General features: G+C 33.0%; 1 protein-coding gene across 1 annotated transcript in view; it reads left to right on the top strand.

The window, feature by feature from the left end:
• The window catches only part of SPATA6 (spermatogenesis associated 6), a 154432-nt gene that overhangs the window by 2826 nt on the left and 136629 nt on the right, over positions 1–14977 (top strand). The window contains exons 2-3 of the mRNA XM_012639392.1: positions 13397–13534; positions 14786–14834. Of these exons, the coding sequence (XP_012494846.1) occupies positions 13397–13534; positions 14786–14834 (187 nt within the window). The remainder of the gene's footprint in view (positions 1–13396; positions 13535–14785; positions 14835–14977) is intronic.

The following is a 14977-nucleotide window of genomic DNA, read 5'->3' on the forward strand; positions in this document are numbered from 1 at the left end:
TTTGAGGACTCTCCATACCATTTTCCATAGAGGTTTTACTAATTTGCAGTCCTACCAGTGTATCAGCGTTCCTTTCTCTCTGCATCTATGGTAACATCTATTGTTTTTTGACCTTTTAAATGGCTATTCTGATTGGGGTGAGGTGGTATCTTATTGTAGTTTTAATTTGCATTTCTCTGATGATTAGTGATGTTGAGCAGTTATTCATATGTATATATTTTCATATGTATACATTTATATATAAAATAAATATTTTTTTGCTGAAAATTTAAATTGTTTACATCATGATATTCCACCACTAAATACTTCAGCATGTATCTCCTAAAAATAAGGATATTAGCTGGGCATGCTCCTATAGTCCCAGCTACTGTGAAGTTGAGGCAGGAGGCTTGCTTGAGCCCAGGAGTTCGAGGCTATAATGCACTATGATCACATTTGTGAATAGCTGCTGTACCCCATCCTGGGCAAAATAGCAGAGCCTATCTCTAAAAAATAAAAATAAGGATATTGTTCTACATAACTATGATACTGTTATCATACCTTAGATAATTGGTGATCATTTCTTAATATTTAGTCTATATTCAAGTTTTCCTGCTTGTCCCACAAAGGACTTCTGGTAGTTAACTTTTTCAAACCAGGATCCAATCAAGATTTACAAGATGCATTTAATCATGTGATTGTTAAGTCTTTGTAGTCCATTTGAATATAGAGCAGTTTTATTTTTTCGTTCACACAATATTCCCTTTTTTGTTCCAGTAGATTTTGATAAATTTATACTCTCATGTCACCATCAACCAGATCAAGATGTAGAACACTTCCATCACCCCATGACATTCCCTTGTACCCCTTTCAAGCCTCATGCCAGAGGGAAGTGCTAGTCTGATTTCTATCACTATAATTAGTTTACAGAACTTGAACTTCATATTGGAGCCATATAATATATAATATTTTGTCTGGCTTCTTTTGCTTAGCATGTTTTTGAGATTCATCCATGTTGTATCTATCAGCAGTTTGTTCCTTTAAATTATTGAGTAGTATTCTATTTTTATCCATTCTCTTTTTTAAATTGACAAATATTATATATGTTTTCAGTGTACAAAGTGGTGTTTTGACATATGTATATATTGCAAGATGATTAAATCAAGCTAATTTACATATTCATCACCTCACCATTTTTTGTGGTGAGAACATTTAAGGTCTGTCTTAGCAATATTCAGATATATAACACATTATTATTAACTATAGTCACCATGCTGTACAAGAGATCTCTGGTTATTTGTTCTCACTGCAACTTTGTTCCCTTTAATGAACATCTCTCCATTCTCCCCCAACCACTCCCTGTTGGCAACCACCATTCTACTCTGTGCTTCTGTAAGTTCTACTTTTTTAGATTCAGCATATAGGTGAAATCATGCACTATTTTATTTGTCTTTCTGTGCCTGGCTTATTTCACTTAAAATAATGTCCTCCAGGTTCATGCATATTGTTGCAAATGACAGGATTTCCTTCTTTTTAAAGACTGAATACTATTCCATTGTGTGCTTCTATTTGCGTCCATCTACCTAACCCATATTTTCTTTATCCGTTCATCCATTGATGGATACTTAAGTTGATTCCATATTTCAGCTATTGTAAATAATGCTGCAATGATATGACAGCGCAAATATCTCTTCTACATACTGATTTCATTTCCTTTGAATATATACACAGAAGTGGGATTGTTGGATCATATGGTAGTTCTATTTTTAACTATTTGAGGAACCTCCATACTGTTTTCCATAATGGCTATGCTGATTTACATTCCCACCAACAATATACAAGGATGGCCTTTTCTCCACATTCTTGCCAACACTTAGTATCTTTTGTCTTTTTGATAATAGCCATTCTAACATATGTGAAGTGATATTATGGTTTTGATTTATAGTTCCCTGATGGTTAGAGATTGGGAGCACCTTTTCATAAACTTTTTGGCCATTTGTATGTCTTCTTTTGAGATATGTCTATTAGATCCTCTGCCTGCTTCTTTAATCATATTTTTTGTTTTGCTATTGAGTTGTTTGGGTCCTTATATATTTTGGATATTAATCTCTTCTCAGATTTTCTCCCATTCCCTATGTTTTCCCTTTACTCTGTTAATTGTTTCCTCTGCTGTGCAGAAGCTTTTTAGTTTGATGCCATCCATTCTCTTATTGATGGTTATTTGTGTTGTTTCCAGGTTATGTTTGTCATAGATAATGCTCCTGTACACATGCATTCTTGTAAAAATCTTTTTGTGGACATTACCTTTTCTTTTTTTCTCTGGTGCTGCTGAGACCATGATGATGTGGACTACCTTTAGAAGAGACCAGGCTCAGATATATAAAATATCCCACATTATATTATTGCCTGGTTGTTGTTGTTGTTTTCCTCCTTTGTGGTGACATTTAATTTGTTCCCAATTCCTATAAACTGGAAATTAGATGTTTTATCTCTACTTGCCTATTGAAAATGTGGTACCTCATTCTTCTCTACCTCTTGCATGTTTATTTTTTGCTGCATCCTTGTATTAGTGGTAATCTCATATGTGTAATGCGGTAATATGAGAGCAAAAACGTAGTAAACATGAAAGGTTTGGATGTATAACATAACATTTTGTGTTGCCCAACAGAGCCATACGACTTGAGAGAAAATATATTGCTGGAAGGGAAGTGTGACTTTTCTCAATGAATCTTTGAAGAATGATAAGATAAGCCAAGTAACTTGTTTTTTAAAGAGCATCAAAAGAACTATGTTTTCCATCACTTACTCTTTTAATATTTGCAATATCTTATCTTTGATACGAAGAAATATTATTGCTGCTTTATCTCTGTATCTTCTTTTTATTATACAGTATTTCGATTTTCATGAGATTATTTGGGAAAATAGGAGGAAGAAATCAGAGATAAAGAATAAAGCCCAATACCTGCTCCCTCAGAAGGCTCCAGGGAAGAATCTTTCCTTGCCTCTTCTGGTTTCTGATGGCTCCATGCATTCCTTGGGTTATGGCCACGCAACTCCAATCTCTGATCCTAGAGGTTTCCTTTTCTGTGACTAGCCAGTTCATATCCTTTGCTCTTTAGAAACGTAGCTTTTTTTCTTTTTTCATCTCCTTGTTAACTATATTTTGGATACTAAACCTCTATTGGTTATATGTAATGTAATTTTCAAAGGTCTTCTGGTTGAAGTTTATTTTTTCACTTTGTTTTTGCTCTGTCTAGTAAAAGAGAGCTACTGTTTTTCTTTTGCTGCTGGTAAACAATTACTATTGATTTTTTAAAAAATTAATTCATTTTAATTGACAAAAATTATATGTATATATCATGTGCTATTGATTTTTTTAAATTAAGTTTTTATGAAACTATAGCATACATTCAGGAAGTACACAAATCCTAAATGTGTAATCACCAATAAGTAGAATTTTATCAGCACCCCAGATTGCTCCATTGGGCTCCCTCCCTCCCAGCCACTCTGCCTATCCTTCCTTCCCCTCCCAAAGGTAACCACTATCTTAATTTCTGTCACAATGTATTTTGAACTTCTAAAATCTGGTTCTGTCTGTCTATCATCTATCTATTTATACAGTATGAGCTCTTTTTTAGAGTTCATATGGTCTGACTTCTTTGTGAGAATTTATCTATGTGGTTTTGTGAAGCAAGAGCTCTTTTTTTCACTCATGGGAATATACCACTGTTTATTTATCCATTCTATTTTTGATGGACATTTTCATTGTTTCCAGTTTTGGAATATTACAAATTGTGCTCCTGTGAACATTCTTGTTTATATCTTTGTTGCACATTTCATATTTAATTTTGGATGCAACAACATTACTGAAATCTCATATTAATTCTAATAGTGTTTGGATTTTTATGTGGAAGATCATGTTGTTTGCAAATACACTGGCTTCCACTATACAATCTGTGTCTTTTTTTCCCTCGTCCTTACTCGTGTTGTTGGATAGAATCCCCAGTGTAATGTTAAATAGTAGGGATAGCAGTAGGTATCTTTGCTTTTTTTTTTTTCTGATTTTAAGGTATACTTCTGAAGTTTCACCAGTAAGTATTAGATTGAATCTTACGAAATTTCTGATAATGGACCCCTTTTTGATTTAACTTCCCTGCCCCTGGCAATTTCATATATAGTTCAACCTAATATAATATTGGCTGTAGGGTTTTCATTTATTGAGTTAATAAAGTTCCTTTCTATTCCTAATTTTACTGAATATTTTATTTTTTTAATTGAAAATCATTTTGTAATATTGCTTCCATATTCTGCAAAAGGACACAATTTTTGATGGTGAACTTTTTCCATTCCTGTGATAAATTCTTTTAAGTCAGGATGTACTATTTTTTCTCTATTTTACTGGATTTGATTGGCTAATTTTTCATTTAGGATTTTTTATTTGTGCTTGTAGATGAGATTTTAGCTTTATGAGTGAAACACCTAGTTTTTTAAAAACAGTTATTCTTAAAACATTTATTTTGAAATATTTCAAATATATTAAAGTTATAAGAAGTAATATAATGAACAACTCTGTACCCACCCACCAGCTTAAGAAGTGTAGTAAGACATTATATTGAAGGTGAAGCCTTCTGAGTGTCTCTCCCTAATAAAATCCCTCCTTCCCACTATTGTGAATTTTGTATTCGTTATTCCTCTGCATTTCTCAAGATATTTCTCCTTGCAATATTTTTCTTTAAGACACTTGATTTGCTTTCAAATGCTGATTAACTGGCATCTCAAAAGTATTGATAATGTTTTAAAATTATTTTGTTTTAAACATCTTATAATTTTTATTGTGATTTCTACTTTAGCTTATGAGCTATTTAGGAATTCGTTTTAATTTCAAGATGCATAGGATTTATGAATGTGTATACACCCACCCTGTTATACTCATTACCACCCCCATATACACACCTACATATATGAATAAATACTATCTTATATAGTGATATTTCAGTTAATTGCATTGGGGTAATATATTAGGGTACTCCAGAGAAACAGAACCAACAAGATATACTATAAAGATATATTTAAGAGGGAATTTATTATGGGAATTGGCCCACTTGATTATGGAGACTTAGCAGTCTCATAATATGCTGTGTGCAAGCTGTCTACAGTCTGGAGAACCAGGGAAGCCCATGGTGTAATTCACTGTGGGTCCAAAGGCCTGAGAACCAGGGGAGCCGATAGTGTAAGTCCTGGAGTCTGAAGGCTTAAGAACCTGCAGTTTTGCTGTCCAAGGGCAGGAAGAAAGAGCAAATTTGCCCTTTCTCGCCCTCAACAACTGGGACGATCCCCACCCACATAGGTGAGAGTGGCCTTCTTTATTCAGTCTACTGGTTCAAACACTAATCTCTTCTACAAACACCCTCACAGACGCACTCAGAAGTAACATTTCCGGCTATCTCAGCAGCACTTAACCCAGTCAAGTTGACACATAAAATTAACCATCACAAGCAGTGAACAAGGTCTGTATGATATTATTTTTGTTATTTCCTTTGTGTTCTAATACTAATCCAATTGTTGTTAATGCTCTCTGTTTACTTGAAAATATAATAATATATAATCTCATTTGTTGGATGTAGGGCTCTATCTGTCATTATCACATCAAGTTTATTTACTCTGAAATACCTTCAATTCCGTATTAAATTTTTTGTGTGTGTGATCCACCAGTTTTTAATGGAGATATGTTAAAATGAAAATGGAGATTTTAATTAAATATTTCATTAAAGTGAAAATGATTATGTATTTTCACTTTATCCTTGATGTATTTGAGTACATTGTGATGTATAGAGCTGTAGATTTATTTCTGTTTATTCTGTTTTGCACTGGGTATGTGCTTTCTGTCTGAGAATTTATGGGTTTCTTCAATTCTGGAAAACTCTTTACTATCATATCTTTGAGTATTGATTTTCTGCTGTTATTTCTAATCTTCTGGCAGTGCTATCAGATATTGGAACTTTTACCTATTCTCCATGTTTCTTAAGCGTTTTTTTGTGTGTAGCATTTATCTTTTGATTGTTCTTAGAGACTTCTTTAGTATTCTTATTTACTTAGTAATTTAAAATTTTTTTATCTCCCCTGCTGAGATTTATAACTTCATTGACTACATTTTCCATGATTTAGTCTCTCTTTTTAAATATCTGCCAATTCTTTTCATTTTTACCAGTCTTAATTTCTCAATTTTTTGGTCTTTTTATGGAATTTTTTCCCTTGATAGATGAAGGAGCCTAAATACTGTTTTTATGCTTGTTTTCAGATTGTGCAAATTACTTAATTTTCATTTGAAGTGAATTTATCTCCTTACAGTCAATTTTGTTGGTTTTCTTAGTATTTGGGATAAAATTGAAATTATAGCTCAATTTTGGGAGAATTGATATCTTAACAATATTGAGTCGTTCTTTCCATGAACCTAATTTTTCCACTTATTTAGGTCTTCAGTTTCTTTCATTAATGTTTTCAGTTTTCAATATGCATGTCTTATGCATATTTTGTTAAATTTATAGCTAAGTAGTTCATATTTTTGATGCTATTATAAATGAAATTTTTTTTTTTTTTTTTCGAGACAGAGTCTCGCTTTGTTGCCCGGGCTAGAGTACCGTGGCGTCAGCCTAGCTTACAGCAACTTCAAACTCCTGGGCTCAAGCAATCCTCCTGCCTCAGCCTCCCGAGTAGCTGGGACTACAGGCATACACCACCATGCCCGGCTAATTTTTTCTATTTTTAATTGTTTGGCTGATTTCTTTCTATTTGTAGTAGAGATGGGGGTCACGCTCTTGCTCAGGCTGGTCTCGAACTCCTGACCTTGAGCGATCCACCCACCTTGGCCTCTCAGAATGCTAGGATTACAGGCGTGAGCCATGGCGCCCGGCCTATAAATGAAATTTTTTAAAAAAATATTTGTGTTGCTAATGTGTAGAAATAAATTGATTTTTGTACATTGATCTTACACCCTGTGACTTTGCTAAACTTCCTTATTATTTCTAGTAGCATGTTTGTAATAGGCTACAATTATGTTGTCTGAAAATACATTGTTTTACTTCATCCTTTTCAACTGTATCCCTTTTATTTCTTTCATTTTAAAATATCTTTTTCCTGTCTTTTCACACTGGCTAGAACCTATAATATATTGTGGAATAGAGGTGTTGAAAGAAGACATTTTTAACTTATTGCTAGTATTAGGGGGCAAGCATTCACTCTTTCAGGTGTTAAGTATGTTTGATGTCAGATTTAGGCTTTTTCATAGATATCCTTTATCAGTTGAGGAAATTTCCCTCAGTTCTTAGTTTACTCAGAGCTTTTTATCACGAGGGCTTTAATTTTGTCAAATGCTTTTCTGCAGAAAAAGAATTGAAGAGAATTTCCTAAGATTTAATGCTAATTCCATCCATCCCACAAATTTTGATACATTATCTTTCCATTTTTATGCAGTTGAAAATATTTTCTGATTTGTCTTATAATTTCTTCTTTGACCATGAGTGATTTAGAACTGTATTATTTAATTTCTAAATATTTAGGTATTTTTTTCAGATATTTTCCTCTTGTTGATTTTTAGTTTAATTCCACTGTGGTTAGAGAATACACTCTGCATCATTTTAGTCCTTTTATGTTTATTGAGACTTGTTATATGGCCTATAACATTCTCTGTCTTGGTGAATGTTTTCATGTACATTTGGAAAAAAATGTGTATCCTTTTGTTGCTGGATGATTATTCTGTAAATATCAATTAAGTGAAGTTACTGAATATTGTCATTTATATCCTCTATATCTTTAATGATTATTTGATTGTGTTATCAATTAATTAGAGAAGTGTTGAAAGTCATTTGTATAATTTTTTGCATAATTAGGTACTTATACATTTAATTTTATTATGTGTTCTCAGTAATTCAAATTTTTAATTTATATGAAATGCTCTACTTTATTCTTGCTAATCTTTCTCTTTCTGAAGTCTACTTTATATTGTATTAAGATAGCCACCCCAGCTTTTTTATGATTAGTGATTGCATAGTATATCTTTTTCATTTTACTTTTATCCTTAGTCTTCTTTTTTTAAAATTGAGATATTATTCACATGCCATAAAATCTGTACTTTTAAAGTGTACAAGTCAATAAATTTTAGTATATTCACAAAGTTGTGTAACAATCACTACTATCTACTTCAGAAAATTTCATCACTCCATAAAGAAATCCTGTACCCATTAACAGTCATTCTCTATTCTCCCCCTCCCACCAGCTCCCGGATCTAACTTCTATGTTTATGAATTTTCCTATTCTGGATATTTCTACAAATGGAATTATACAATATGTGGTCTTTTGTGTCTGACTTCTTTCACTTAATGTTGTAAGGTTCATCCATATTGTAGCATATATCAGAACTTTATTCCTTTCTATGGCCAAAAAATATTTCATTGTATGGATATACCACATTTTGCTTATCCAGTTGATGGACATTTCAGTTGTATCTGCTTTTTGGCTATTATGAACAATGCTGCTATACTTGTGTACACAATTTTGCATGGACATAACGCTTTCAGTGTTCTTGGGTATATACCTAGAAGTGAAATTGCTGGATTTTATGGTAACTCTGTTCAATTTTTTTGAGGAACTGTTAAACTTTTTTCTATAGTGGCTGCACCATTTTATATTTCCGTCAGCAACATGTGAGAGTTGCAATTTCTCTTCTTCCTCCCTAATACTTGTTTTTGTCCATCTTTTTGATTATAGCCATCCTAGTGGGTGTGAAGAGATAGCTCATAGTGGTTTGGATTTGTATTTTCTTATAACTAATGATGTTGAACATGTTTTCATGTGCTTATTGGCCATTTGTTAATCTTGGGAGAGATACTTGTCTCTTTTTTCTTCATATATTTTGGGGCTCTGTTAAGTGCATGTGTGTTTATGTGTTACGTGTTATGTCATCTTGACATATATGTCTTATATATGTTTCTAATTATGCAATTATAGAATGTTTTTATTTGTCTCAATAGCAATCTTTGTTTTAATGTTTATTCATCTGATATTAATGTAGTCACTGGAATTCTGTTTTGGTTACTGCTTGCATAGTATATTTTTTCCATCCTTTTACTATTAACCCATTTGTGTCTTTGAATCTAAAGTGTGTCTCTTATAGACAGCATATAGTTGGATCATAGTTTTTAATCCATTTTGCCAGTCTTGACTTTTTTTCGGAGTGTTTAGTGAATTTATCTTTAATGTAATCACAGGTAAGGTAGGATCTGTCTCTGTCATTTTGCTATTTGTTTTCTGTATGCCTTATGTCTTTTTTGTTTCTCTATTCATTATGGCCTTCTTTTGTGTTAACTGTTTTTTAGTGTACCATTTTAATTTCCTTGTTTCTTTTCTGTATTTTTTGAGTTATTTTCTTAGTGCTTATACTGGGATTCACAATTAACTTCTTTATTTATAATAATCTAGTATGGATTAATACCAGTTTCATTTCAGTAGTACACAAAACCTTTGCTACTGTTTTGTTCTATTTCCCCTCACCTTCTTTATATTATCATTATACAAATTACATTTGAAAAAAATTTTTCTTCCTGCCAAAGCTCAGAGAGATGTGTGTAACAAGTTAACATTTTTATATGTATAAGTCCATCAGCACAGTTGTATAATTGTTGCTTTATACAATTATCTTTTAAATAAGATAGGAGAAATAAGAGAAAAATGCACTTATGCTGTTTTATATACTGGTGCTCTTCATTTTTGCATATAGATATGAGTTACTATCTAGTATCCTTTCATTTCAACCTGAGGGATTCTCTTTAGTATTTCTAAGTAGGGAAGTTCTTCTAGTGATGAGTTCTCAAGTTTTTGTTTACCTGGGAATCTCTTAATTTTACTACCTTTTTGAAGGAAAATTTTTGTGGACAGTGAATTATTGTTTGAAAGTTTCCTTCTGTCAGCACTTTGAGTAAGTCATCGCATTTCCTTCTGGCTTCATGTTTCTGATGAAAAATCAACTATTAATCTTATTGAGGATTCCTGGTACCTGCTGAATCACTTCTCTCTTGCTGCTTTCAGGATTCTCTCTTCTTGAGAGTTCTTTTGATTGTCTTCTTTTGAAAGGTTGATTATGATGTGTAGAATTTGTAGATCTTTAATATTGTTGGCTGTATTGATTGTTTTTCTTTAAATCTCAGAAGTTTTCATCCATTATTTCTTGCCATATTTTTTCTGGCCCTTTCTCCTCTCCTTCTGGGGCTCCCATTATATTTATTTTGCTGTGCTTGATGTTATCCCACAGGTCTCTGAGACTCTGTTCATTTTTCTTTTTTCATTCTTTTTTTTTTTCTGTTATTCAGACTGAATAATTTTAATCGAGATATTTTGAGATTCACTTATTCTTTCTTCTGACAGTTCATACCTATTCTTGAACTTCTCTAGTGAATTTTTTATTTCATTTTGGTACTTTTTCAACTCTAGAATTTCTACTTGGTTCTTTTTAAAAATAATCTCTATCTTTTTATTGATATTTCCTATTTGCTGAGTTCGCATTCCATAATTTCCTTTAGATCTTTAGGCAAGATCTCCTTTAGTCCTTTGTACATATTTATAATAGATTTAGAGCTTTTGTTTAGTAAGCCCAACTTCTGGGCTTCCTCAGGGACAGTTTCTATTGACTGCTTTTTTTTCTGTGTGGGGATCATACTTCTTATTTCTTTGCATGTCACAGTTTTTATTGAAAACTGGACAATTTAAATAATATTATGTGCAGCTCTATAAATCCAACCCCCTCTTCTTTCTTCCAGGTTTTTTATTATTTGCTGTTGTTGCTTTTTGTTTGTTTAGTTCTTTTTCTGAATAAATTCTGTGAAGTCTGTATTCTTTGTCATGTGTGGCCACTGAAGTCTTTGCTCAGTTTTTATGGTCTGCTAATGACTGGACTTACATTTCCTTAAATGCTTTGACCTGATAAGTCTCTCAGCCTTTGCCAAGGATCTCTGTGTGCATGTTGTGTCATGCTTTCTATGCCCTGATGGGCAGTCTACAACTGTAGTAATCTTCTCTTCCAGCTTTCCAAGAGCCTCAAGGTGAGCCAGAAGTGAGAGATTATGGCTTTCTCAGGTCATTTCTGAGCATACACACAGCCGTGTGCATGTGCATGCCCTTCTAAATTGCCAAGAATATGTCATAGCTTGTCAAAGTAGTTTAAGTCAACCACTTTGCTAATTATTTGCTATTTAACCCGTCTGACAATTTAACCTCCCTTTGCCTGCTTCCTTTTTGGAAAGCTGCTGGGTATTCTTTTAAATGATGGCAGAATTTATAGAATTGTAGATGAGAAGAAAAAGCTATATGCCTTCTTGCATATGTTTCAAATTGGGAAGAGACTCAGCAGTTTTCAGTGAGGACAATTAGAGCAGTGCTGCCCAATGAAAATAATATATGAGCTTCAAATTTTAGCCAAGGATATAATTTTAAATTTTCTAGTAGCTACATTTTAAAAAGTTAAAAGAAGTAGATAAAATTAAGTTTAATAATATATTTTATTTAAATCAATATATTCAAAATATCCTTTCAAGATGTAATTAATATAAAAGTTATTGCTGAAAATCTTAGATATTTTTGTAACAAGTCTTCAAAATCCATTATGTATTTTACAACCCATCTCAAGTTGGACTAGCTACATCTACAGGTATCAGTGGCTAGCAGCTACCATGTTGGACAGCAACATGGCAGATTTAGAAGGATTCTAAGACAGTTTTGATTTTAGAATCCTTTGATTTTAGAATCTGCCTTTCCTGAGGCAGAGTGGGAAGTGAAGCTGATGGACAGAGTGAAATTTGTGGAGCACCTTGATTTTAGTGATCAGTTGGGAATATATTAAGACAAAAGTGGATAATAGAGTAAGAGGGAAATGGAGTCAGAAAATAATAGCTGGTACAGAAAATAATCTTAACTGCTGTACACAAAGGGACATTAAGTCTTAGTCATTTATTCAATGCACTAGTCTGTTAAGATGGCAGACGGTATGGTTTTTAATCTAACAATAATGATAGCTAGTATTGATGAATGCTCTGTCAAGCACTGCTCTAAGCATTTTGAATATATTAACTCATTTCACCATATGAATCATTTACTTTCTGACCTTAAATTAGTAGATCACCTAAACTTTCCTGGGGCTCTGCTGGTTTCATATATAAAAAATTCTAAATTGGACTAGATCATCTGTAAGCTTCTTAATACTGAAAGTCCATTTCTTTGGATACCATGATGAGGAAAATAAAATTTCTGTCTTCAGAGAATTTATAAACAAGTAAAAGAGGTGAGATGTACTCGCTTAGTTAAAATGCATGTAGACAGTAATTTGGACCTTAAGTGAACTACAAAATGCTATGAGAATTTAAAACATATTACTTGCATACAGTAAGTTCATAATAAATGATTGAATTCGATTGAATTAAATAATGTTAGCTGGTGAATCAAGAGAAATTTCGTGTAGGATGTGGCAGTTGATGTATGTCTTGGCATGTTATAGGAGTAAACAAGGAAGAGATAGAATGGAGTAGTAAGGAGTTACTACTCCTTATATTACATTACATTATATAAATGATGGAAGAACGTGAGGCAAGAGTGTAATGTGTTCCGAGAACAATGAAAATATACTTTGTATTGTTAGGGAGTGTTGGAGTGTTGGTAATACTACTGTGTTGGACTTAAATCTTAGAGAACCTTTAATATCTTGTAACGGGTGTGGTTGATCACTGGCAATGGAATAAGGCAGAGACTGGAGACACTATCCTGTGTATTATTTAGAAACCCCACATTTTATGCCTATACTTTCTGTCAATTATAATAATGATAGTTAAGTGCAATTAAATATTTTAAAAATACTTCATTGGTCTAGAGACTTTCAGTTCATTAGCTTTGAAACTTTGTCGTGTTACTTTTGATAAGGGTATCTGTGGACTGCTATTTAGGGTGATAGAGGTCAAATTTGTGCTTTTTATTGGTATTGGTATTTTTTTCATTCTGTAGTATAACGTTTTATTTCTGCTGAGTTTTAATCCTTTGTGATTAAATGATGCTGAATAACTTTATGTAAGCATTCAGCATAAAGCAGAAGCCTAAGGCTGACTGTTTAAAACTATTAGTGTCTGTCCCAAGAGCCAGCACAGAGAGCCTCAAATGTGGCATAAGTAACCAAGTGGAAAAATTGCAGATTTCTCAGAGGGATGGAAGTTATAAAGGCATTTCATTTAACTCTGTATACACTAGAATCTCTCTTTTTTAATTTGTGTATATTTTTATTAGGTTAGCAGACTAGTATTTTTATATAATATTTGATAAATCATCTTAGTAGGATAGTTTAGGGAATTCATAGAATAATTACATTCATTTATCTAATTTCTTTCAGGTAACTTGTCCAGGAGTAGTACTGAAAGACAAGGAGGACATCTATCTTAGCATCTGTGTGTTTGGCCAATACAAAAAGACACAATGTGTCCCAGCCACTTTTCCACTGGTCTTCAATGCTAGAATGGTGTTTGAAAAGGTGAGTTCAAATATCAGATCAAGTGTTAAAAAATAAAAAAATGAAAAAGGTTCTAATTTTTTAATAAAAGCCCGTAACACAAATCATTATTACTGACTTTGTCTTTTGGTTTAGTTCAAAAGGAAAGTTGTAACTCAGAACTTGAAACTTAGAAATAAATATGTATTGAATATACATTGAATCAGTTGCCTTTTTTCCCTTGATGGATTAGCTTGCTTCTAAAATTGTCTTAGTGGGCTTTATGTGAAACATAGCACCTAGAATTCTACATAATTATTTTCATAAAAAAAGAAAGAGATAAGTCATTAATAGGTAAGAATATGTCATATTTTACTTATAGCTGCCTTGTGGTAGTTGTTTCTATAAGTTTCTTTTCTTTTTTCCCCTAAAACTGCTGTTTTTGGTTAATTATTACCAATTTCATTTCTTACCTTTTAATGTCACTTCTTCCTTCCTTCTTACCTGCTTTCTTTATTTCACTTTCCTTCCTTCCCACCCACATTCCTTCCTTCCTTTCTTTCCTCCTCCCATTTTCCCTACCTTACTTCTCTTTTCCCTCCCTCCTTTCTGCCTTCCTTCCCTCCTTCTTCCTTTTCTACACAAATAATTACCCAGAACCTGCTCTGTTCCATTGACTGTTTTAGGCACTGAGGACACACATGGTAAACAAGGCAAAATCGTCCCCTCTTGGAACTTTCATTGTGATGGGAGAAACAGACAATAACCAAGTAAACATGTGAATAACATTAGTTAGTGATAAGTTCATGAAGAGAATAAAATAGGTGGAGGTAAGGGGATGAGGGTCTATTTTAAAGGGTGGCCAGAGAAGGCAATAACATTTAAGCTGAGCCTGAATTATAAAACTATATTAGTTTTGAAAGTCTAGGGAAAGAGCCTTCTAAGCAGAGGAATAATAAATATAAAGGCTTCTTGTTGGGAATAAGCTTGATGGGTTAGAGGAACACCAAGAAGGTGGATATATTCATGGTAACAAATGAGGGTAAGAGTGCTAACAGTTGGAATTGGAGAGGGAGGCAGTGCGAGCTATAAAGTTTGTTTATTTGTAAAACCTTTCATCATGGTTGTGAAAAGCAGAAAGGAAGTGACAGTTCTTAATATGTTGAAAGTTTCTTTGGTTGGGAAAGGAATGATATTTTGAGAATGAGAGGGAAAAAACACAGTCATATATTATCTTCCCTTCACTTCCTCTTCCCCATTCTGTTTCCCCCCTGGATCCTCCTCCCACTACAGGTGTTCCCTGATGCAGTAGACCCTGGAGATGTGGTTGCACAGCTTGAATGTAAGTTTTTAACTTTTTAATTCCCGAGTCTAAGCCATGTTAGAATTTATTATCCTTATGCTTTTTAATCCTGGGTTAAATAAAAGTTGAAAAGGGTCTATTCGAATTTAAAAATCTTGAGCTAAGACTTTTTTTTTTTTTTT

This window comes from Propithecus coquereli, unplaced genomic scaffold (genome assembly GCF_000956105.1).
Source record: "Propithecus coquereli isolate 6110/MARCELLA unplaced genomic scaffold, Pcoq_1.0 Scaffold14, whole genome shotgun sequence".
Taxonomy (NCBI): Eukaryota; Metazoa; Chordata; class Mammalia; order Primates; family Indriidae; genus Propithecus; species Propithecus coquereli.